The sequence below is a fragment of the Mastigoproctus giganteus genome, chromosome 5 (assembly GCF_048544385.1).
Source record: "Mastigoproctus giganteus isolate SK-2022 chromosome 5, ASM4854438v1, whole genome shotgun sequence".
Classification (NCBI taxonomy): domain Eukaryota; kingdom Metazoa; phylum Arthropoda; class Arachnida; order Uropygi; family Thelyphonidae; genus Mastigoproctus; species Mastigoproctus giganteus.
The window spans coordinates 232,970,057-232,996,334 of NC_143579.1; the positions used below are offsets into that span (position 1 = coordinate 232,970,057).

General features: G+C 39.6%; 1 protein-coding gene across 1 annotated transcript in view; it reads right to left on the reverse strand.

Moving 5' to 3' along the window:
* LOC150086277 (pikachurin-like) overlaps window positions 1-25,689 on the reverse strand; it is a 227,391-nt gene extending 201,702 nt beyond the window's left edge. Inside the window, exon 1 of the mRNA XM_090374449.1 lies at window positions 25,057-25,689. Coding sequence (XP_090230575.1) covers window positions 25,057-25,222 — 166 coding nt within the window. The 5' untranslated portion in view covers window positions 25,223-25,689. The remainder of the gene's footprint in view (window positions 1-25,056) is intronic.
* Between the last annotated feature and the right edge of the window lie 589 nt (window positions 25,690-26,278).

The following is a 26,278-nucleotide window of genomic DNA, read 5'->3' on the forward strand; positions in this document are numbered from 1 at the left end:
CCACCCCCAGACATTTCTCCATTTCTCCTTGTACTTTTTTTAGAGCATTTTTTCTCTGTCCCAGCCATGCTTTGTCTTAATTGCCAGATGTTGTTTTTGCTTAGGGACGCTTTCTTTTAAGAATTGGTTTCCATCAATGGTCTTGCCATCAATCTTTCTACGTAATCTTTTCCCCACCATCATGTTTCGGTAACGTGTTTATCTATTTCTTATCTCTCGGTTGCCTGATACTTTCTTGCTATTTAATCAAATTGGAGAACTTCACTTTAAGACTCTCCCAACTGCTGGAACTCTTTTTCTTTCAATCCATACGTGCGGATCGTTTCTCCTTTTTTTTTGCAGCCGCGCTGAATAAATTATCTTTAATGCTAGTGACGAAATTGGTGGGCAAAAATAAGGAGCCATCTGCAGTTTTTTCTGGGTTTATTGTTCGTCAAAGAGGGCCATTATGAAACCTTTGGGTCTTAGCAACAACAATTTCTTTACAAGCGCTAGAATTAATGGAGTCGTTACTTCTCACTGGAAACTACAAACGGCGTTTTATAATTTCTATCTGGAAAATAAAATTCCGTTGATTGATGAATCCCATTAATTGTTTCCAAAGATTATAGGAAGTGCTGAAATGGAAAACTCTTATCTCCTTATCTTACAAGAGTAATACTTTTAACCAGCTTAATGTGGAAGGGTTATCAGCCTGATGTAGACCTCGATGTCTCAGTGAATCTGTGCAAAGACTCCTTGGTAGCTGATGGTAATTCTTTCATAAATACATTAATTGTGGGTGAGTTCTTTGATTATTCATTTAGAAGTGTCTACCAAAGTTTTATTGAATCTGAGAGAGATTATGTAGAAATATTACCATAAATATGGGACTTCTTAACTCTGGTAATTTTTAAGGAATTTTTATAATAACTAAGGAATAGAATATAATAATTAAGGAATTTTCATGGGTCTTTTTCACAACGTGGCAGAGTTAGTCGGTCTCAGGCGATGGTAGCATGGTGTTTCCTCCCGGAAACAGTGGTTTTAGGTCCATCAAACAGAAAACCGACCTCATAACACACACAATTTACAGACTTTAAACACGAAGCTACATGGCCTTAGTTGCTGATGCTTCTAAAATCCAACTGCATCATCCACAGTCTCCGTGGAACACTCTCCATCGTTTTTTGTAATTGACCTCCAACTTTTCGACGCTCATGTTCCCAAACCAGTTCGCCACAACAGGAACCGTATGACATGGAGCATTGTCCAACTGATATAGGTATGGGCCTTCCTCCACGTGCTGCCACAATCTGGGTAACGCAGATTGTGGCAGCACGTGGAGCCAGCAATTGTCCACAATGTCTAGAAAGACCACGGCATTCATGGTTTTGCCCAAACAACCGATGATCTCAGGAAAAGCAATGATCCATATCCAGGCATCTTCCACATCCAGGCACGACCACCAGACTGGAAGACCAGTCCAATGCACAGCTTTCAATTGGTCTACGATCCTTATACCAAGAGTAAGATGGCGTTTGGCATTCTTCAGGGTGATTAGTGGCTTGTGGACAGCTGTAACACCTTAGTAAACGTTTAGAGCAGTGAACTGAACCATGTGTTCTAATTGTCTCAGTGAGGACCCTGTATGCGCTGCGAAAACATCGACCTGAGTTCCGAGAGGACTATTCTTTATAGGGTTCTTCTGTCACGTTCCATCAGCTTTTGAGGTTTTCAGGATCGTTTCTTGATTGTTTCAGCAGCAGTCCACTTGCATTTGCAGATCCCATCACGAACCGTCGACCTAGAGATCCTCAGTCGAAGGCCTAGATCATATTTATAGTTTAGTCTGACACGAGGTGACCAACCAGCAAAGGAGGGGATTTCTGGATATTAATGGCAGGGCAGTGCATTTTCCCAACAATAGAAACGTCATCATGAAGTTGAAAATATTAAATACATTCATGAAACGATATTTTCCAATAGATCGATCCATAATTTCTTCTTAGATTACTAGGGATTTCAACTTACATTTCTGTCAATGCCTCAAACTAACTCTAAGGTTGTCAAAACAACATTTCCATCATTCTAACCAAGAGGTGATGTTCGAAAACTTATTATTCCTTAATGTGGTGTTAAAGAGTAATAAATTCCCTAATGTTGCTTGAGTGTAGTTCATTACCTTCCTAAGCTGTCAGTGTCGTTCTGTTGACAGAGCCAAAGAATGGGATTTCGCTGATGAACTTTCGCCTCTTTCTAAACAACTTATGGATTCAACAGACGTCCACTGTGATAAGTTATTCGGTTACTTAAAGGGGCCATTAGCTACAATTACATTACTCATCATTATAATGTCGACATTATGATCTTGCTGTAGCTTAATTGTCAGCTGTTGTACCAATGGTACCCAGGTTAAAGAGACTTGACATGCGAAGCTTAAGATCCATTAGCGATCGTAGTGCATCCCAACGTTTCGCTGTCAACGTGAAAAATATCAGGTCTCGAGGTATTGCTTTCCATTGAATCCTGCATAGGGAAATGAATTGGTTTTGATGGTTCTGTAAATTGGTTCTATGATTTGTCTAATTGAGTTCTTTTAATCGGACATTGTAGTTTTTAATTTTTTGGTACGAACTTTGAAGGAGATTTTTTTCCATTGTTTTCAGGCCTGGATCAACCTTGATTCATGACTTGGAATGGCCTGGATCAGGATTGATCAGTACTTATATATACAAGTTGTGAATAAACATTATACAAACAGAAAGAATTGAATATTAGTATTACCATTAGTAGAAGCATATGATGCAAGAAAGCAAGCTTGTGTAGCATCAGCCCAAAAAAAAAAAAAATAAAAAATTACACTTCACACAAACATTTGCTCTAAAAGTTTGTCAAGTTCTTCCTCCTTGAAAATGAGAGATGGAAGTTTGTTCCAGCAATCAACCACCCGCTGACTAAAGGCAAATTTCCGAACTCTTATTCTACAACTGTTCTTCCTCAATTTGAATTTATGCCCCCCTCAGGTTTGTAATCTGAGGAAGAGGAAGAATCCAACCAGCATTGGCCAGCTCAACCCATTCAAGGCCTTATACACCTCAATCAGATCGCCTCGCAGGTGCCTAGTCTCCCTTTCTTTGTTCCATTCACTAATCTTGTTGCTCTTCTCTCTCTTTACTCGTTCTAGCAATTCTACATCCTTTATAAAATGAGGCCTCCAGACCTGTACGCAGTACTCAAGCCGTGGCCTGACCATTGCCTTATACAAAGGAATAATCACCTCCTTCTCACTACTAGCAAAATTCTTGTAAATCATTGACAAAACCCAATGACCTGATCTGGCAGAATGTCTTCACTGCTCAGAAAACTTCATATCTGCTTGTACAATTACTCCAGGTCTTTTTCATCCTCTACAATACCACACACTTGGTATGTTTCTCTGGGATTACCTCTACCCATATGCAGTACTTTGCATTTGTCAATGTTAAACTTCAGTTGCCACTTCTCAGCCCATCTGCCCAACTTTTCTAGATCATGTTGCAGCAGCATAGCGTCAGCAGTGTCCTTAACAACCCTGCCAACCTTTGTATCATCAACAAACTTGGACATTAAACCTTATATACCTTCATCAATATCGTTGATAAATATAGAAAACAACAATGGGCCCAGCACCGAACCCTGGCGAACTCCACCCTTTTATCCATTGTAGCAACTTGCCCTTAATGCCATACTGCTCCAATTTGTACAGTAGTCTTCCATGCGCAACAGTTATGGAATACTTCAGCAAAAAAGAATCAATCACAAAAATTTAATCCTAAAGAGGGACATCAGCATTAAATGATAATTGATTTTTCGTACTGATATGAAATCAGCAGAAAGCAAACTTTACTGATTCTACATCACAGAAATCAAGTAAAACGGATATAAAATTAGATAATATTTAAAGAAATATTTGGAAATATTAAATCCGTTGGAGGAATGTGCGCTGAGATTTCATTGGATGGAATGCAAACATTAAGAGCGCCTTTGTTCCGACCACTTTAAAGCGCCTTCACTAGACGCGTGCCTAATGAAGGCATTTATCACAGACAGAGTGAATGTTAGCCTTTCAAATGCTCTTTTATCAGGAGCAAACAGAATCGAAACTATTCAGGACATTGCCTCGAAATGGTCACTGCAGTGTTCATTGAAAATAATTTCGAAAGGCATCCATAAACGCACTAATGACGCACATCTCCGCATGATGTTAATGGGCATTTGTAGGCCAATGGAAAATCTCTGCCACTCTTAAACATTGCAGAGGAAATGAATGAGGGAGCGTAATATTGTAAACTGGAAGGAAGGAATGCGCTTATGGTATTTATCCAATGTTGTTCAAGTTAGTAAATGAGGTGAGGATTGTGCTTAGCTGCTGCGCGATGTCCTTGTAGAGTTTTATGCTGTTAAACAAAGGAATGATTTTATGCTCTACCTTTATTTTTACCAACTTCTGTTTTTGTGTCCTCGTGAGTAGCACAGTTGGTAGGATCGACGTCCCCCAGATCGGGTGGAAAGGACTTGAGTTCGAGTCGATCACAGGAGGAATTTTATGGGCCTTTTTCACAACGTGGTTGAGTTAGTCGGTCTCAACTCTGGGTTTTCATTCATAAAACAGAAAATCGACTTTAGAACCAACACCTACAGACAACACACACGGACCAATATGGTCTTAGTCGATGATGATCCTAAAATCTCTACTACAACAAGAACAACTCCTATTTTTTGGTTGAATGTTTCAGCTAATGCTCTGTTATCATCATACATTTGTGCTCTGTAAGTTGATAGGGGATGCGTGATTAAAAAAAAAAAAGGATTCGGATGGTGAGGACGATAAAGTACCATAATTGGAGACCATATTTTTCCTTATTCTTAGTGTACACACAATGTACACTGAGTGGACACTTCTTCAATTCAATCATCACATGATTGAATACACTTTTTACACCGTTCTAAAACTTTCTGAAAAGAGTCCAAGTTCAGCAATGACATCCAAAGAGATGATGTTCAGTTCGGCGGTTGCGTTTTTCTTTAATCTGAAATCTCTTTTCTTTGACAGCAAGTTTTAGCATTAGCAGCGGCAAAGAATGCAAGAAAGCAAGCTTTCTGTGTGTCCCATCAGCCAAATAAAAAAAAAAGAAACATTTGTCACCTTCCATTTCACCTATTTATTCCTCCAATATATTGTCTAGTTATTCTTTGAATTTATTTAAACTGTCAACTTCCATAACAGGCGGCAGTTTGTTTCCATAATCAACCACTCGTTGGATAAAAGCAAACTTCCGCACACCTATTCTGCAACCATCCGTCCTCAGTTTCAATTTGTGCCCCATCATGTTTGTGATCTGAGCAAGGAGAGGAATCCCATCAGCATTGAGCTTGCTCAATCCATTCAAAAACCTTAAACCCCTCAATCGCGCAGGTATATAGCCTCTAAACACTGCAATTTGCAGAAAAACCTTTCTTGCTAAGCACACTCCTTTGTTCCCCTTACCAATCCCGTTGTCCTTCAGCAGCTCCACATCCTTCCAGACCTCAAGACCTGTATGCAGGACTCAAGATGTGGCCTGATCATTGCCTTATAAAATGGGATGATTACTTCCTGTTAGCAAAATTCCTGCATATTTTTGACAAAACCACACGAACTGTCCCGGGAGCCTGTTTGCATTGCTCAGACAACTTCATATCTGAATGCAAAATTAGCCCCAGATCTTTTTCATTTTCCACTACCTTGAGTGTAATACCACACGGTTAGTAAGTTACGCTGGGGCTACTGCAAACCATACGCAGCACATTGCATTTGTCAATATTCAACTTCCATTGGCATTTTTCAGCCAATCTGTCTAACTTTTCTAGATCCTGTTGCAGTAGCATAACTTCGTTCTTATCATTAACCATCCTGCCAACCTTTGTATCAAACTTGGACATTAAGCCTGATATACCTTCATCAATATCATTGATAATTATAGAAAACAACAATGGACCCAACACCAAACTTTGGGGGACTCCGCTAATATCATTAGTTCACGAAGAGCAATGTCCATTGATTACCATTCTCTCTCTCTCTCTCTGTCTTCTCCCACTCAAACACCCCTTTATCCATAGCAGCAACTTGCCCCTAATGCCATACCGCTGCAATTTGTACAGCAGTCTTCCATGTGGAATAGTATCAAAAGCTTCCCTGAAATCCAAGTATTTTGATATCAAAATTACTTTTTGCATCCAGTTCCTTTGCGACCACATAGTATCCAATCAAACTGGTCACGCAAGATTTCCCCTTAACAAACCCCTGCTGTGTCTGAAGTATAATTGCGGCCTTGTCTAGGTGATCCAGCATTACTTCTTTTACCAGTGACTCCATTGTTTTCGCTGGAACAGAAGTCAAACTGACAGGTCTGTAATTACTCGTGTCACCCTTTGAGCCCCTTTTGTGAATTCTACAGTATGCAGTCCGCGGATGATCTCAACTGAATCCAAGGATGCTGTCATAATTATGGCTAAGGGTTTGCCGACTTCCTTCGCTGCCTCCCTTAATATAATCAGATAGATTATGTCCACCCCAAGTGCCTTTCCCATGTGCAACTTCAACAATTTCTCTTCCGCTTTCTTCTCAGTTATTACAAAATCATTTAGCTTCCTCCCTGTTAGAGCTTGATAAATTTTGGAATCTACTTATTTGAAGAATTCCTCACGTGTGAACGTAGATGCGAAATACTCAGTTTGTGAGCAACCTCAGCAGGATCATCAGCAGTCGAACCATCAATATGAAGCGCACCAATTTGATTCGTCCCCTTCCTTCTAGAGTTTACATTAATAAAGAAGTCTTTGCTGATTTTCTTTACATCCTTTGCCAAAGATTTCTTGCAATCTGCCTTTGCTTGCCTAACCTCCTTTGTGACTTGATTACAGACTAGTTTATATCTACCATAGACTTCTGTGTTGCCTGATAATTTATATAACGTCTGCTGATAATTAGATCAAGAGTATTTCTCCCTCTTGTTGCCTCTCCAACATGCAGGTGTAGAAAACAGTCATCCAATAAATCCACAAAAGCCTTGCTAGTGTGCGAGTGACCAACCCACAAGTTCCAGTCAATATGTGGAAAGTTAAAATCCCCCATTATAAGGCATTCTAATTTACTGGCCCACTCTATTTCTCTGTACAGTTGCCCGCTATATTTATCTGAGTCATTAAGCCACTCCTACTCTCATTTTTGCTTTCCCACTGCTTATGTCACACAAAACTGACTCAACATTGCACTGGCCACCCGTGTCAACTGAATGTACTTTCTTAGATTTTATGTGCGTCTTAGCTATTGCATAATCCCTCCCTCTCCTGTCCTGTCTGTCCTTTCTGAATACATTGTACTCCCCATATTCAAATTCTGCATCCCTAATCTTAGTGACACCACGTCTCTGAAATCTCAACAGTGTCTGCATTTGGTATCTTGGCTAGCACTTCAAATTCATCAATTTTATTCCCTATACTCCAGCTTCGGTGTATATGGAAGTAAATGTGCACCTGTTCTCACTCTTAGTTACCATTATACAACCCATATTTATTTGTTCCATGATGACTCCCGGCAGTTCTTGAAATCCCCAGCAATTTACTTCCCAGGCTGCTGTTGACTCCAATAGAAGCAGTGAAAGAATCACTTCCACCTCTGCCTGTAGCTATTGTTAATCCCTTAGTCTGTGAATCCCCCAAGCTAGCAGTTTTCCAAATAGCATCAGCAAATATTCTTGCATTCGTTCTATTTAAGTGTATTCTATTCCTTAACAAGCGCCTTGCACAATCTCTCCAGGACCGAATACATTGACAAGACCTTCATCATGTACTCTCTCCTATCATATACTTAAAAATTTAACCCTAACGTCTTCAACATTGTTCTGTTCTTGTTAAGTAAGTCCACAGATCTCCTACTCTTGTCATTAGTCCATCGTGTACAACAATATCACCTTTTGTGCTTTTAAAAGACGACATCTGCTCTACCACGTCATCAACCTTTTTTTTTTTTTTTTACCTTGGAAAAGAGTTAGAAGTCTGCTGGTGTTAGATCGGGAGAGAGAGAAGGGTGGATGGTTGATCTGCTCAAAGCCATGTTTGTGAGAAATGTTTTCACAACAAGTGCGATATTCGTACCATGGAGGCATTTTCGCGCAACAAGAACCAGCTGCCTTTCTATCTAAATTTCAGGCTGACCCGGGAATGTGCTTCAATAGTTTTTGAAGAACCGGTACGTAGGATGCAGCATTGATGACTCTGTCCCTTTCAGGTAAAAATTGTTGAAAAATATGGTCAGTACTGTCTGATTCTGGATTTCGGTAAATGAAAATTTTTGGAGCTTGTGCTAGTCTGAGATAAAGGCTTGGTAACGATTTTGGAGTCCACTGAATGCTCTTACGCTTCATCTATAGTTCGCACAGAAACACACAACACTTATCTCCAATGACAATACAGTCGAGGAAATTAGGATTCTCTTGACAAGTCTGGATGAAGAATTCGCATGATAACAATTCTCGTTGCTGCTGCTCAACCATGGGACTGTGCGGCACAATTTTTGCAAAGACCTTCCTTGTCCCTAAACCTTCATGCAGAACTCGACGAATCGTCTCCTTATTCATATGCAACTCATCAACCATCTTTGTGAGTGTCAAATGACGATCTTTTGCCAAAATTTCTCCAACTTTTGCTACTCTGTTCTCCCTTTTGACAAGTTAATGGACACCACCTATTGTGATATCTCGAACATCCTCACGTCCATCTTTTTTCCCACACTCTGGGTGGAAAAGATCTGAGTTCGAACCCCGTCGATGATGGGAGGAATTTTTATGGGCCTTTTTCACAACGTGGCTGAGTTAGTCGGTCTCAAGCGAGGGTAACATGATTTTTTCTTCCGGAAATTGGGTTTTTCATCCAGCAAACAGAAAATCGACGCTAGAACACACGAAATTTACAGAGAACATACACGGAGCAACATGGCCTTAGTTTCCGATGCTCTTAAAATCCAACAACTACCGCGTTCGGCAAGTTTTTCTTTACCAGGTGCTCATTTCACGGATCTGGGCTGACTGCAACTTACAAAGTCACATGAATCTTTCTTGTTAAGAATTCTGGCGCTGTGTTGCATACACGCACACACAGCATCCATATGAATCTGCCAATATACTTTATATATCATGGTACGAACACGCCATGCTATTACCGAGGGAGCACTCCATTTCATCGAAGAGTCAGTGTTCTTAATAAAGTGGCCACTCAGTGTATGTCTATAAATTTTCAGAGTTTTAATACCTCTCGAGAGGACATTACTTTAGCGAAATTCTATAATTGTTAGCGAATACAATTTTGGGTCTCTTTGAGTTCAGGGCCTTGGTTCCTTTCATTTAGCCCAGTGAATGTATCACATCGTGCCACACTTTGGTTTCAATCCCATGAATGACGTGAGGAATTTTTATGGATTATTTTCACAGTGTGGCTGAGTTAGATGGTCTCAGGCGAAGTGTCATGACTTTTTTCTTCTTGGAGAAAGGTTCGTCCATCAAGCGAGCAAATTAACCACAGAATAAATGAAATTTACAAACACTGACACCTAAGGGCTCTATGTAGCTTCACCACATACACCATAGAATGAGGGAACACACAGTAATCCCTTTGTTGTATCAGCCATGGCGATTTGATTATCCGTTGCACATTGTGCAAAAGAAATAAATCTCAGCTGGTATCAGTGTACAATTGCAGCTTTTAGCTGTGGATATGCAACTGGTGCATTTACAGTTTTGTAGAAGGCACCCCGCTATCAAGCACTTCCTTAAAACTCCATCAAGCCATTGCTTCTGCACCCATTTCCCACATAATGTAAAAAGGCACTGTGGGTTCGCCTTATAAGTCACGTGCATCGACAGTCGCTCTCGGATCGATTGTTAATGTCCCCGATCTTCGTTGAATGAATTACGCGAATTTGTTCCTTGAATTTAATATGCTAATAGAATCCTATTTACCCGGTAGTAGATGGCGCCAGTATCTGCAATGCGAGTTCATTGACTCGTTTGGTGTTCAACTGTCGTGGCAGTGCAGGAGATTCCTTCAATGTATAACGCCTTTACATTAAAAATCCACGAATTCCAAGTGCACAAGTTGTCCTTCCGTGCCATTCCAGCGTGTTAAGTTAATCAGTACGCTGCTGGCATCCCCCATAACAACGCTGATGATTGTTACAAAGCATGAAGTTCCCGTTATATTTCTCACATAACCTCTGATTGTTATCGTGGCTCCCGAAATGTAGCCCATACACTCTCCAGGCGACTGTACCCTTGTTCCTAATTGTTTCATATCCATCACACACAATCTGAGAAGTCCACTGAATGCTAATGCCAGCAACATGGCTGCGATCAATGCATGTGTGGTTTCTTGGCCCACTGGAGAGTCACGTAGCATCTCCTGTTCCTCGCGAGGTAAAATGCCTTATCTGTTCACACGTACTGGAGATAAATGAGAGCAAGGAAACAACGCTCGCTGGCATGTGGGTTTAATGAATGGCAATGATGAAAGATACGACGCAGAACTTTATGGTAGATCCACGCTAAGAAGATGGATAATATAATTGCATTTATAAAGCTTATTGCAAACATCCAATGAATGGAACTGATTTTATATACAGATTATTGTGGATTTGATGATGACGTAATCGGTGATGTAACCCATAGAGGCTAGTTCATGGATTGTTTAGTCTACCAATCATTGAAGTCAAGATTGAAGGTTGTCGGTATCAAGTCCTTATTAAGCCATCTGGATACAAATACACTTTCTTCTATTAATTGTAAATCTTAAGCATAGCTATGCTGATGACAGGACATGACATCTTGTTATGCACACCAACCCAATTACTTCTTTATCCAATTAATTATAGAAGCTACTAGGCTTTATATACCAACTAAGAAATATTGCTCAAGGGACAGGCCTAAATGGATGTCAGATGAACTAATGCATCGGATGCGTATAAATTACGAGGTGATAGAGAAGCCCATGGTAGATATAATCTGGTCTGCAATTAAGTCATAAAGCATGTTAGGCAAGCCAAGGAAGATTAGAGGGGTCTCTGGCAAAGAATGGTAAGAAAAGTAACAAGACTTTTATACTTATACAAACTCTAGAAGGAAGGTGATGAATCAGATTGCTCTACTTGATGTCGATGGTTTAATTGTTGATGTACCTGCTCAGGTTGCTGACAGACTGAATAAGTATTTTGCATCGAGATTCGGGAGAGAAGAATTCCTTAGGGGAGGGAGGGGGTGCCAGAAGTTTATCAAACTCTAACTGGGAGCTGAATGATACTGTAAGAACTGAGAAGAAAGTGGAAGAGAAATTGATGAAGATAAACATAAAAAAGGCATCTGGGGGTGAAGGAGATCCGTCCAATTACGTTAAGGGAGGCAGCAAATTCAGCAAACAAAGCCTTAGCCATAATTATGACAGCATCTGTGGATTCAGGGGAGGTCCCTGTGGAGTGTAGATGTGTGAATTTGTCCCCAGTTCACAAACAGTGATCAAAACGCGACATGAATAATTAAATACCTATTAGTTTGACTTCTGTTTCAGGGAAAATAATGGAGTCACGTGTTTAAAGATAATGGAGGACCATCTAGATAGGAGTGCAATTATACTTCAGTCAAAACATGGGTTTTTTAAGGGGAGATCTTGTCTGACCTATTTCATTGGATACTATGATGTGGTCAAAAGAAACTGGATGCAAAAATTTATTTTGATATCATATATCTGGATTTCAGGAAAGCTTTTGATAATGTTGCTCAAGAAACACTGCTGTACAAATTGGAACAGTGTGGCATTAAGGGAAAGTTACTGCTGTAGACAAAGGGATGATTGAGTGGGAGAAAACAGAAGACAGAAGTAGTTATCAATGGACACTGCTATTTGTGGACTAATGTCCACGAACTATGTGGGACTCCACAAAAAGTGGAGTCCCACATGGTTCCCTAAGTAGGTTACACTAAGTTCAGTGCTGAACCATGTAGGGCTCCACTAAGCATTCGAGGGGGGGGATCCTTAATGGAGTTCTACATGATTCAGTGCGTAGCCCACTGCTGTTTTATAGGTTTATTAATGATATTGCTGAGTGTTCAGGCTTCATATCTAATTTGTGGATGATACAAAGATTGGCAGTGTTAATGACAGTAATGAATTTATGCTGCTACAACAAGACCCAGAAAAATTAAGCAGATGGGCTGAGAAATAGCAATGGAATTTTGCATTAACAAGTGCAAAGTCTGCATACTGGTACCAGTAATCCCAGAGTAACTTATCAACTGTCTGGTACTATACTTAGGGTAGTGGAAAATAAAAAGGACCAAGTGTGAATGTGCGGTCTGATATGAGTTCTCTGACCAGCGCAGAAATGCTGCCAGACCAGCTGAAGGGGTTTTGTCAATGATGTACAGGATTAATCGTAGAATCACCTCCTTATACCTGCTAGCAGGGACAAGGAGGTGATTGTCCCATTATATATAGGGCATTAATCAGGCCACATCTTGAGCATTTCATACAGGTGTGGAGTCCTTATTTTAGGTAGATGTAGAGTTGCTGGGTACAGAGAAGGGCAACGAGATTGGTGAGGGGAAAAAGGGGTACTGTTACCAAGAAAAGCTTCAGTTCTATAAATTGCAGCGTCTGCAGACTAGACAATCTAATCTGCGAGGTGATCCAATTGAGGTGTTTAGGGCTTTGAATGGCAAACTCAATATTAATGGGATCCTTCCTCTTCTTTGCTTAAATTTTGGTTAATGTGTATAAGCTTGTTTTCTTGCATCATTTTCCACTATTCTAATACCAATGCTAAGTGCGATATCCAAGTGTTTCTTTTCTGCTGCGGAGAGCTTTAAAACCCCAGTCCTATTGCTTGCAGAAAGGCGAGTTATACGATCTCTGCTATCAATCCAGAACGCCTCAATACATGAAAGATGATCGCGTGGTTGATGTAGATTAGTGCTGGACAAGGTTATATATTTTGTGAACAGTGTATCAATTTCACTCAATATCAATTTGTATAATTTAATCAAATAAGTTTGTGTTGTAAATTTTAGGGTTTCTTCTAATATTAAGTCGGAAATTTTATTTTTAAATAAATAAAATAAATCTAAAAAAAAGAAACCAGGAATAAAAAATAAAAAAAAAAAACAGTGAAAGATAATATAAAATAAAACTTTAACTATGAAATCCAATAATAAAATCAAAATTATACAAAGATAAATTTATGCAATTGAATTCACTTGAATCCACTTGCTATTCCAGTCCACTCTGGAAAACATCTGTTTACAGCCATATTCTGTGTACTGTCCTTTTACCAATCCCTTACTCATCAATGCATCTTTCTTGTTAACCCAACCTATTCTAATTTATACAATAACCTCTTAAGACGAACCATATCAATAGTCTTACTAAAATCCAAATATACAACGTCAAAGCTGCCTTTGCATCCAACCGCTTTATAAACTCATCATAGCAATTTACCAGATTATTCAGGAATTATCTCTTCCTAACTGTATCCTAAATGTGTCCATGCTGAGATACATTTAAGATACCATACTTGTCGAGATAGTTCTGTATTGAGTCCACTGTAGTTCTGTATTGAGTCTTTCACTATAGATTCTATAATCTTACCAATTGAAAAAGTCAATCTCATAATCTATGCTTGACCATCACATCTTTAGCTTTTCCCTCTTATGAATCAGTACATTATGTTTGTAATCGATCATGCTGTTTTGCTGGATGAAAAACCTGAGTTTCCAAGAGAAAAATCCAAAATAGCTTATAGTAATAACTCCAGTTAACAGAACTCAAGAAATACTTGAGTCAGCCACCCCTTCTTGCAATTAAAAGTCCTGATATTTTACTTTTAACATCGACCATCGAAATTACCATGGAAACTGTCCACTTTATCAAAAGTGAAACAGTCCACGTTATCAGTTCCTGAACTGTCATATTTTTGATAATGTTTAGATCTTCGATGAGAATTGGGTCAAGAAGAAGATTAACGTGATCAAATAAATAGCAGTCACTTTATTCAAGCAACTATTCCCACTATGGGTACCGTCCATCCACAATTTACAATTTATAAGAGGAATTTATATTGTGGATCACTAAATAGGCCACCAAAATTTTCTTCAGACAATTTTGGAAGCATAGATTGTACATACTGATAGATCACTTTGAAGATCCAATGATTTAACGAATTGTTTGTCCAGTCCCAGCTTGATATGGAGTGGTGGAAACCGAGTTCCAACTTCCACCACTCAATATCTTGGAACTGTACAAACAAAACAAACAGAAAATCGACCACAGTTTTAGGAGCATTAGCGATTAAGGCCATATTGCTCGGTGTATACTGTCTGTGGTCGATTTTCTGTTTTCTGGACAAAAAACCCGAGTTTATGGGAGAAAAAAATCATACTATCCTCGCCTGAGACCAACTAACTCAACCACTTAGTGAAAAAGGTCCATAAAACTTCCTCACATGATAGATGGGACTCGAACTCATGTCTTTTCCACCCGGTGTGAGGAGGACGGTGATTCTACCAACTGTGCTCCCCACGAGTGTCATAAATACCAGTCATAATAAAATACTAGGATTCTGCAATAGTGTAAACGTGTGCATAAGGGACGTCTTTATCTATATATGAAGTCTTGAAGCTGGGATCCAATAAATTTTATTCTTTCAAACGAGATGTCAGGAGCTTGAATACGGTTGGACCGAAATCCCTCACTAAACCAGCCCTTGCTGATTACAGAAAGGAAATGTTTTACTTGAAGAGGGTTCTGACGTGTAATCCCAATTATCCTGTTCATCAGATTATCTTGTTTATCATCCAGTTCTGAAAACTTCTTTGGACAATGGATTGGGAACTTGTCTGTCTTCATTGTGTGGCATCTGAGCAATGGATGATTTTGACCCTCGTGGGTAGCACAGTTGTTAGGATCGCCGTCCTCTCCACACCGGGTGGAAGAGGCCTGAGTTCGAATCCCGTCGATGGCGGGAGAAATTTTTATGGGTGTTTTTGACAACGTGGCTGAGTTAGACGGTCTCAGGCAAGGGTTACGTAGTTTTTTCGTCCAGCAAACAGAAAATCGACCTCAGAACACACAATTTACAGATAATATACACAGAGCAACATGGCCTTAGTCGTCGATGCCCCTAAAACCCAACACCAACCTATCAACTACCAATTTTGGATTCGGAGACCTTTTAAACTTTGATATAACCACCATATAAAAGACGCGGTCATCGTAATAGTTTATGTCTCTCAATATTCTTGGGTAACTAGGATTTATTTTAAGATTTCAAATGTTTCTGTCTCGTCTCCATACTTTTTGATGGTAATATACATTTAAACTGGAGTTATTTTCATTATATATATACAAATTACATTCTTTGATTCAACAACAGCAGGTGTACAAGTTCGTTCTCATGAATATAAGTGAAAGAATTGCTTGAAGAAACTTTCTTTTAAATTGAAATGAAAAAAGAAAGAAAGTCACAATAACCGGTAATTAATTTATCCATTTAATACTGAAATAATAAAATAAGAAAGCTTTATGAATGTTCATTGTAGGCCATCTAATGATACAAGAATAGTTTCAATAGAAAAAATATTGGCCAAGTTAAAATAATATCCAGAAAAGAAAACTAGAGAAAGAGAGAGAGAAGTATTTGGGTTACGCCCAAATAGCGTGGGGTTTGCAGTCATTCATCCCAAGTATGGTAGACGAACGCTGTAGGGCAAAGCATTAACCCACTACAGTAAATCATTGAAAGAGTATCAGAGCATTTTGTGAGAACAGTACGAAAATATTCATTCATACATTTACTGAACCTCAGATAAGCACTTAAAACAAAACACTTCAGAGAGATAGATAAGCAGACACAATCACACCTAAGATCAAGGTACGAATGAAAGAGGTTCGTTGAACTTTGGACCAACAAAGTTGTTATGGAAGTAGTTTGACGCCCAGCAAGGACCTTTTGCTGATAAGGAGGTCTGGATATAAAAAAAAATAAATCAGAACGACTGTTTTCCTTTTTTTTGTTGTGTTGAGTCTCTTTGAAGACTGTCAAAACTCTATTTGAGTTGGTTGTGGTGCAATGAGGCTCTGCAGTCAAATTTCTTTCGGTGTCCAATAAAGAATTGGGTATTAAATTCTATGTTTGGAGCAGATTTTGCACAATAAAAAATGGGACATGCCTTCAATGGCAACTTAACAAGCAGTTATTAAAAAATACAGACTGCGCATGATGCTGGTAACACGAGCAGGTGGTAGGGCGAGAATAAAAATACGTTGATAGCAAGTTATGTGTCATGGGGTGAGACTGTAATGCGTAAGCGTACACACTTCTTACGATATTCGAGTGTGAGGAGTTGAAGGGTATGGTAATTATCAAAGAAGTTTTGAATTTTCAATGGCGTATTATATATTGTATCGTGAGTTATTTCCTTTAATTTGAAGATAAATTATTTTTTAAAAAGTTGAATACATTTTTCAATGTGTTGTATCATTACTAATCATATAATAAACCAACTAAACCAACCATTATACATCAGATCGATTAACTCGGCCATGGTGTCTAGACCGGTTAACTCGGCCAAATATTTTGAAATCATCTTTACTATTGAAATTACAAGGGTGACATGGTGGAGTCGAGTTGAACTGCTGTAAAAAAATTGGCATAATGGTATCAGGGAAGTGTCTGTCTGAAAAGCTACTGAAGCTGAGAGAAGGGTGGTGTGCATCCAATTATGCAGAAAAAGGCGGAAAATGAATGCAGCCAACCATTAGTAATGTTAATGAGTTTATTATTAGATTCAGGGATAATTCCCGTGGTTTGGAGATGCCAAAGTCTCCCCAATCCATAAGGATTGGTCTTTAGGTGTGACAGTGATATCCAATTATAGACCAGTGAGTTTGACTTCGAAGAGGGAAGATTGTGGAATCTATGGTGATAGACACAAAAGAGAACTATCTGGAAAATATGGTTTCCGAAATTCATCTTAGCATGGTTTCGCAAATGGCCTTACTAATCTGGTAAATTAGTATATTGGTAAAATTTTGGATAGGACAGAATAGAAGTGTGTTAAGCCAAACGAACTAAATAACGTGTATTCTTCGGTCAGCTTTCTGTGTGTTTGCTGGATGACAGTAGATGAAATAATGCCATCCTTGCCCAATATCGACTAACTCAGCCATATTGTGAAAAGTGCTCATAAGAGAATGGAGAGAATCTGCTAGGCTCATGGGGTAGAATTTTTCTCGGCGTGGTGTGTTTGGTAAGAGGCAAAACTGCTTTTATAGGGATGGGATACATTTAAATAGAATGGGTGCCAGAAAATTTGCTAATACCATCGAGGTAGAGACAGGCGGGTCGGAAAATTGCTAGCTTGGGGGTACGCAGAATAATAGTTTAATTAAGCTCCAGGCAGAAGTGAAAGTGATTCTTGCACTGCTCCTATTGGAATGAGCAACAGCCTGGACAGCAAGGCGTTGGGATTTGAAGTCCTGTTATGGGTCATCATCGACCAAGTAAATTCATGCGTTAGGGTAACTAAAAGTAAGGATACGTGCATGTGCAATTGTATGTATACCAATGCAAGGAGTATAGTAAATAAATTTGATCAATTTGAAGTGTTGGTCAAGACATCAAAGGCAGATATTGTTGGGATATCCGAGACATGGTGTCACACCGATATGAGGAATGCAGAACAGGAATTTGGGGAATACAATGCGTACAGGAAGGATACGCAGGATGTAAAGGGAGAATGGGTTATTCTGTTAGTTAGGAAACATAAAATCTAAGGAAGTGCATCCAGTTGATATGGGTGTATAGTGCAGTGTTGAGTCAGTTTGGTGTGACATAAGCACTGGGAAAGTAAAAATGAGAGTATAAGTGTGTTATAGGCCTTGTACTACATAGATTTGTTATGGGATGGTCTTGCCTAACGAATCTGATAGGTTGCTATGATGCAGTGACCAAGGAATTGGATGCAAAAATAAATCTGATATCACATATTTGGATTTTAGGAAAGCTTTTGATGCTGTTGCACATTGTTGTTGCTGTTCTTGTCTGTGCTGTTGCACAGACTGCTGTGCAAACTGGAGCAATGTGCCATTAAGAGCAAGTTACTGCTATGGATAAAGGGATATTTGAGGGGCAGATGGCAGAGAGTGGTTATGAATGGGCGCTGAGCCTTGTGGACTTAGTGAAGTCCCTCCGCGTTCCGTGCTGTGTCCATTATTGTTTTCTGCATTTATTAATGGTATTGATGGAGACATATCAGGCTTAATGTCTAAGTTTGCAGATGATACAAAGGTTGGCAGGATGGTTAATGACAGTAATGAAGATGAGCTACCTCAATAGGATCTACAGAAGTTAGGTCGATGGGCTGAGAAATGGCAGATTTAGTTTAACATTGACAAATGCATGGTACTGCATATGAATAGCATTAACGCCAGAGTAAATTATCAACTGTGTGGTTTCATTTTCCACTACACTCAGGGTATCAGAGACTCAAGGTACAAGACTTTGCTAGCAGGGACAAGGAGGTAATTGTCCCATTGTCTAAGGAAATGGTCAGGCCAAATCTTCAGTATTGCTTACAAGTCTGAAGGCCTCATTTTAGGCCTCTAGACTCCAGGATATAGACCTTCTGGAACAAGTACTGAGAAGGTGCACGAGGGGAACAAAGGGGTACTCTTACCAAGAAAGGCTTCATTTCTGCAAATTGCAGCGTCTGGAGACTAGGCAAGTGTGAGGTGATCTCATTGAGGTGTTTAATGCCTTGAATGGATTGAGTAAGCTGAATGTGAATAGCATTCTTCCTCTTTCTGAGACTACACACATGAGGGGCATAAATTCAAGTTGAAGAAGAATGGTTCCAGGAGAGATATGCGGAAATTTCGGAACAAGCTTTCATCTGTTGTTGTGGAAGTGGTTGGCTTGAATAAATTCAAGAAGAACTATATAAATTCTTGGTGGGTATGGATGGGCGAAGTGTCTTTTTTGTTTTGGCTGATGATAGCTTGCTTTCGTGCATCATTTGCTACTACTACTACGTCAAGATTTCCTGCAGTCATTAACTGGATTCGAACTCTAACTTTTTCATCCAGTGTGGAGGATAGACGGCAATTATACCCACTGTTTGTTTTTTTCTTCCTTTGGCAGACGCAGAATAAATTCGCTCCTTACATCATTTTGCAATTTCAATACTAATGAAGCATGTCCCTTTTTTTGCATGCTGATTATGCATGCAAACAGTGTGATGAGAGCTAATTTATGTACAAGGGAGCAGTTAACAGATTCCGCTCCTGGAATAAGAAATTTAAAATTCCAAAAAAACTTTTGCGTTTGTGTAACCAGAAATTAAACTTACATTTCATCATTAACCTGTGCATCTGACACTTTCATTAGATCGTGAAGGGTGCAAATCTGCCAGACAATTGTTTTATTAATTTTTAAGGAGGAAAATTGAGTTATCGATGTTTATTATTAAAGTCGTTGTTTACAAATTACTTATAACCAATCCCTTTGTTAAAGTGTGAGACCTTGTACTCATGGATGGAACAAATTACCAATCTACCACAGAAGAAAATTTGGAACAGTTCTAGCCATTGTTCTTCAAATGTTTATCTCTATTGGGCAAGCAATACGAATTTTGTATCTTTTAAAAAAGGTACAAAAGCTAACACTCCCCAAAGTACATTAACTCTTTTCCCTACCATTGATCACACAAATCTTCTTCTTTCAAGCTTCTGCCTTACTATTTCTAATAATCCTCAACAATCTTACTGCTTCACAAGGTGTTCCTTGAGGCTCATCCTTATGTCCATTTTTGTTTAATTAAAGGTCTATCAATTGTATTTCAGCCAGCTGATGTTGAGTTGCAACTTTACCATATTTTTAAGCTTTACAAAGTTATCTATTCTACTGACCATGATGTGCTCCATTCATGTCTTGATTTCCTTTTACTCTGGCTCAACAACACCGCTTCTAAACCAAAAATGTAAATTATATCTCTTCCACTTGAATCATACAGTTTGACCCTTGGTCTTCGATGATTATTATATTGGAAATTCTGTTATTGCAAGTTCTGACAAGTTCAAGGACTTATGTCTTTTTTCCGGTGGGAAAAACCTTGCTGCCACTCCTGGGACTAACTAACTCAGCCACTCCATAAAAGCTCCTCGCATCATTGACGGTATTTGAACTCAACTTATTCCACCAGGTTGAGGAGGTGGTCACCATAACCACTCTGCTACCAGGCTCTCACCACAGTGCTCATTGGATGAGAAGTATTTAAATAAATAAATTAATTAATATATTCTTCTAATATCTGCCAGCGAGATTAAAAAAATAGACTGTTCAGGTGGAAAAAATTTAGAAGAGAAAAGAGAAAGATCATTAAGAAAGCAAAGCTAACGGATTCGTTGTTTACTGAAGGTCTTGAAACTCTCGCTCTGAAAACTTATTGCGTGGAATTTCCTCCAGTCACGAAGATGCCAAAATGGTAAATCTTGATAATCCACGGGTACATGAGAAATTCAGGAGAAAGAAAAGGCGTGCGGACTCCTAGGAGAAAGCAATTGCAGACGTGGAAAGTAAGTGTACTAAACATGTCAGGGCCAAGAATTCATGCGTATACCTCCACTCTCGCCAGGCGCATTCCTCGCCCTCCTGTTCGCAAAGGGGAGGGAGAGAAAGAATAAAGAGGTGAGGCGGAGGGCTTCCAGTACTGTACCGGCGTGCTTCGACAGGAATGCCAGGTGTCCTCCGCTTGACACGGGTTGGTAATCTCAGGGGGTAGTCACGCGCGAGGCCTACTCAGTGACCTCTGCGTGTTACAACCTTCACGATATCATGAAGAGCAGCTGGCGATGAGTCCCGCCAGGTAGGGTTGCCAGTTGGCTGAGAAAGGGAAAGAATGATGCTCTACTTAAGTCTCAAACTCATGGTCCCTGTTAGGAAAGGTAGTTGGTTCAGATGGTATAAAAGCGAGAATTGGGACGAAAAATCCTTACCTTGAACAAGATTATGAAAATTGTTTCACCAGTACGTCAAAAAAAAAAAAAAATAATAATAATAAAAGTTAGTTAATGTAAAAAATCATTATATTTAATAATTTCCAGATTTTTATTGGTCGGTTGTTGATGGAATTTGAAATGGCTCTACAAATCTCCCTAAAAGACCCAAATATAAAATTTTATGTGAATCCATCTACTGGGAATCGAGTTATTACACAAGGATAGAAAAAATTAGATAATAATTTCCGGATTTATATTGGATTGATTTTAATCAAATTTAGAATGGCGCTACAAATCTTTCTAAAAGATGTGTGGAATCATCAAGTATCTGGAAGATACTTGATCTAACTATAAATGCAACAAATCTGCTGAAATAACTTATTCTTTACAGAAGCAACCAAACCAAATAGAAATTAAAATTGCAATGTCTCAATTCCAAATGTCTATGCTCACAAAAACCTGGGAGTTGTTTCTGACAAGAATCTTTCATTGAATTTCCACTGTTTACATATTGCTCAAAAGATTCAAAAAGCGAAATGGCTAATCAGATGAGAAACAGAAGCGATCGAAGACAAAAAACAGTCATAAATCATGGTCAAAGATGCATCTTTCCCATTCTGTTTTATGCCTTCGACATCTCGTCTAGCGCTCTTCAAGGAATTGGGTTCTTAGATGGCTGAATATTAAACTCCGTTTTCCCCATACAATTTCCAGGCAATGGCTTTATGAAAACTTCAACACAAAGCCTTTGCAACAGTGATCATCGAGTCTGGCGTCATTATTCTTGCAAAGTTATTACTTCTGCAAGTGACTCACCAAATTTAGCAAACATAATAGCTGCCCCCAACAGAGAAAATCCAAGAAAACAACAAAAATTCAAATCCAACCTCTCCAGGCTCAAAGAAAGGGACAGAATATTCCCCAATGCATTCCTTCATCTCATAAATCATCATAACATTGATTGCAAAATGTTGCTCAACTCTAAAGCTTACAGGAATCCCATTTTCAATGAGATGGAGAGAAATAAAACAGCAACTTGCCTACAACCCAGTAATTGCGACTGAAAGCCAACCGTGCTGTTCTGCAATTTTTATTAATTCATTATTTAATTCCTGTTCTTGTTAATGTATATATGAATTCTGCTATGCATTTGATATTTATATTTTATTTCCTTTGGGCCCATTTCTGCCCCTAGTCATGTGGTCCGATGGGCTTGTCTTGTTCTATTTGCAATAAATGAATATTTACTTATTTAAAAGAGCCAAATATAAGATTTCCAGAAAATCCAACATTGAGAGTCGAGTTACTACATGCGGACGGACAGACATGGCGAAAAAGAGCCAAAAAAATAAATATCTCCACCTAAAACCTAATATATTTCAATAGAAGATCCTTGTAGGGATCTCGTTAACTCGAAAAACTAGCAAAAGAACCCTTAATGTATTCTCAGAAAGTTCCTACTCCATTGTAGTGATAAGGGAATGTTACACAATACCCTAATCTAACACGCATGAATACCCTTTGTCGTGGTTATCGACAGGTGCAACTTTCCATCACGTAATTGTCTGGCCAAGTAGGAGAAAATAATAATAAAGCGCGTGATTGAACAGCATGAGCCGTGCCATTTTTGAGCCAGAGAATTATTCAACTCCATCACCTTGGCTAACCCTAACTCCATAAACCAGTAACCGTAAACCTCCAGCTCAATGACTTCCTGCCCACTTTGCAAATGGCTTCCTCTGGTTCAAGGTCGTAGACGAGTTTTGAAAATGGCAGAAAAAAGGAGGAGGTGGATTGATGAAACATAAATGCACGTGGGCACTGTTAATCTTTTTTTTTAGATTAGCATTGGTCGAGTGACTCGTAATGCAATTACAAGCTCGTGTTCTGGATTTAGTTCTGCTGGCATCAGACGAAATCTGATATTGGTACAAACTCCACCAGGTGAAGTTTGTCCCTTGGTGTCACAAGATCCTCTCTTCGAAATGCTAATTTTAAATCCCCTTGTTTTGAACTTAGAAAATCTGCATTGTGAGCATTTCAATAGTTTTATTTCAATATTTTATTGATTATCAAACAGCAAATGTCAAAAGTGGACATTTTGTTTCGATCTTCTACAAATCATCGAACTGTTTCCATCACAAAAAAAAACTAGAATATTCTTGAGATTTACTACAGTAATCAGCAAAGAGTGGGATGTTCCCGGGCCTTTTTCAAAACGTGGCTGAGTTAGTCGGTCTTAGGAGAGGACAGCATGGTTTTACTCCAGGAAACTTAAGTTTTCATCCAGCAAACAGAAAATCGACCACAGAACACGCAATTTATACACAGTATACAAGGAGGAATATGGCCTTAGTCGCTGATGCTCCTAAACCCCTACAACAACAACAACAAACAACAACAACATCATTGTCAACGTGATCGGCGTCATCTTGTTGATGTAGTTGGATAGAGACTCATTAAAGATGACACTTGAGCACATTTTCTGTTTTAATGGACAAACAAGAATACAAATTAAAGAAAAAGCTAAGAGAAGAGAGGTTTGTTTACAGGACTATTACAAAATGTAAACAAATATTTGTATGATTCCATGTGCACTAGAACCCCGATAATCCGGAATTCAAAAATCCGAAGTTTTTAAAAATCCAGAAATTTTTGATTATTTCTTCAAAGGTAATCGACCATACAACGGAAGAGGGAAAATAAGCTGGCCGGAACTTAAAAGAAGCACCCCCCCCCGAAATATAGCAGTATTTACTATTGTATTATCTAAAAACATAACCACCCCCTGAATACTTACCCTATATGTATTTAAAAAACAGAATTTGCAAAATTCCGGAAATTTCCCAAAGATATCGGATTTATGGATATCTGCACTTCTTTGATTATTCGACTTTAGGGCCACAGAGATGCCTGTTAATCCGTAACTCCGATAATCCGTTCTGGCATAATTGAGAGTTTATTTATGGTAATGAAGAATCTGTGTGGATTTATGGTACAGTCATTAAGGGGATAAAACGTAAATTTCGCAACTTGCACTACACACTAGTGCGTCCACTTGAGTCAGGGGAGGCTGGAGCAATAATTGTTGCGTGTTTTTTGTTTAGGGGGCCTGGATTGAACAGCGTACATAACAAAAACATAATAAAGCATCTTATAGCTAGTTGTTATTTGTCCATTTTTGATCTATCCATTGAGCTTTTCAATTGTAAACAAACTCAGCTCAGGTTGTAATTTGGTTTTTGCATCTGCACCCAAACAAAAATTAAAAATAAAAGGAATCAAAATATTCAATTGGTCTTCACCAAATTTAGATACACCAATGTTCCATTGAAAATTTTCTGGTGGAGGATCGTGGATTCTGTGTTTTCGATTGATACAAAAACCCAATAATCAAATTACTGTGCAGCCAAAAATGGAAGCGGAAGTACACACACACACACACTTTTCGAATTTGAAACGAAGCTAAGGGTGGGGAGGAGGAAAGAGATGCATTTATAGGGTCATGCCCTCTGCCTGATGGAGTGAGCCTTTTCTTTCACCTTCTGGAGCAAGCGGAGATGGTGTTTGCCGTATGCGATTAGTTACGCATAGACAATTTATTGTTTCGTCCTCCCAGAACACTTAGCAACCTCCTTTAACGCACAAGCACACACAGACGCACGCACGAACGAACAAAATCGATGACGCAGTGCAAGCCACGACGGTGTCCACTGCAGCAATCAATGAAGGGGGAGAGTGCGGGGTAGTTCTTTGACACCCAGCCAGGGTCAAGGACAGGCTCAGGACTATAGCTTCTGGAATTGAGGTGGGTTCCCTTAGTGAATAGCATGAGGAGGAGGAGGAGGAAGGAGGGGAGGAGGAGGAGGAGGATGCATCCCATTCGCTTGTCTCTTCATCCACGAGGAAATGACAAAAACGGGTGGACACGATTTAGGCTTAGCAATGAAGCCGACTTACCTTGGAAAGCAGCCTCGAATGTCTTCTCGGATCCTGCGAGCTGAAGGGTAGCCACGAGACACACCTTAACCACGACTAAAACGCGCACAAAGGTCTTACAGCGGGTCGGGGATGCCATGTTGCCTTCGCCGCATGCATCCGGTCGATAAAAGTGCCTGAGTAGCATCGTAGAAGCGAGTTCACCTGCTTTGCGATCACTGCACACTTTGTAGAAGGGAGTTTTGCGAGGATCCCTCGCTCACCAGTGGCTTAGAAACATCGATGACAGGTAGCAAACAGGATCCAAATGAACTTGGCTCTAGATTTGGTTCAGCACCTCAACGAATGTTACAAGTCGTCCAGCTCCCAGGCTCGTCTCGCCATCATCTTCGCCGCTCGGCTTCAAGTCTAACGCAAGCAGACGATGGGAGCGACGCTCATACTACGGAGCATGCTCTGTGAGGTTCTCGGTGACGGCTCGGTGTGCCGATGACTCATACAAAACGTCTCTTTCCGCTACGCGCCGAACATTCTGTGGCTCGACGGCAAGGAAGGCGTGCTGAGAAAACAAAACATGCAAGTAGCGGGAATGGGCAGCTTGAACACCCTCCCCTGTCTAGTGCAACTTGTCCGACATGGAACTTGCCGGGATATGAGACCGGGGAAGAGTACACCATTCGGGTATCTGTTGCCTCTATTTACTTAAAATTCTTCGTCGATGAATACGTCAGGAGCACATGCGCGTGCGCGCGTACACACCTACCCTTCTGCCAAAATATTAGAACGCCTGTGTTAACGAATATGGGACACTGCTGGTCCAAATCATCACAATACCTTGTGGCTGTGGACAGTGTATGAAGAGAAGATTCTGTTAATGTCTAAATCAAAATATATTGTGATACGCAGGACTGTCATGTATACATTGCTTGCATATAAGCACCATCTTCTTAGGGCCCGGGTTCGAATTCCTCTCAATGACAGGAGGAATTTTGTGAAAACAAAAAAAAAGAAGGTAGCCCGCTTAATGTCCTGGAGGTCACTGCCCTCTACAATTGCATTAATGAACCTCACTCGATTCAACTTGGTATTTGCCGTGTCAAGCTGACGTGGATCTTCACGAATACAGATTCCAACATTTGGTTTCGCCTCCATCACCTCAGCGATTTCCTGATACTTTGTTACATGACCCATGTCGCTAGCCAATGCGACCATCAAAGCCGAAGCCATGAAATCCATCGTTGTT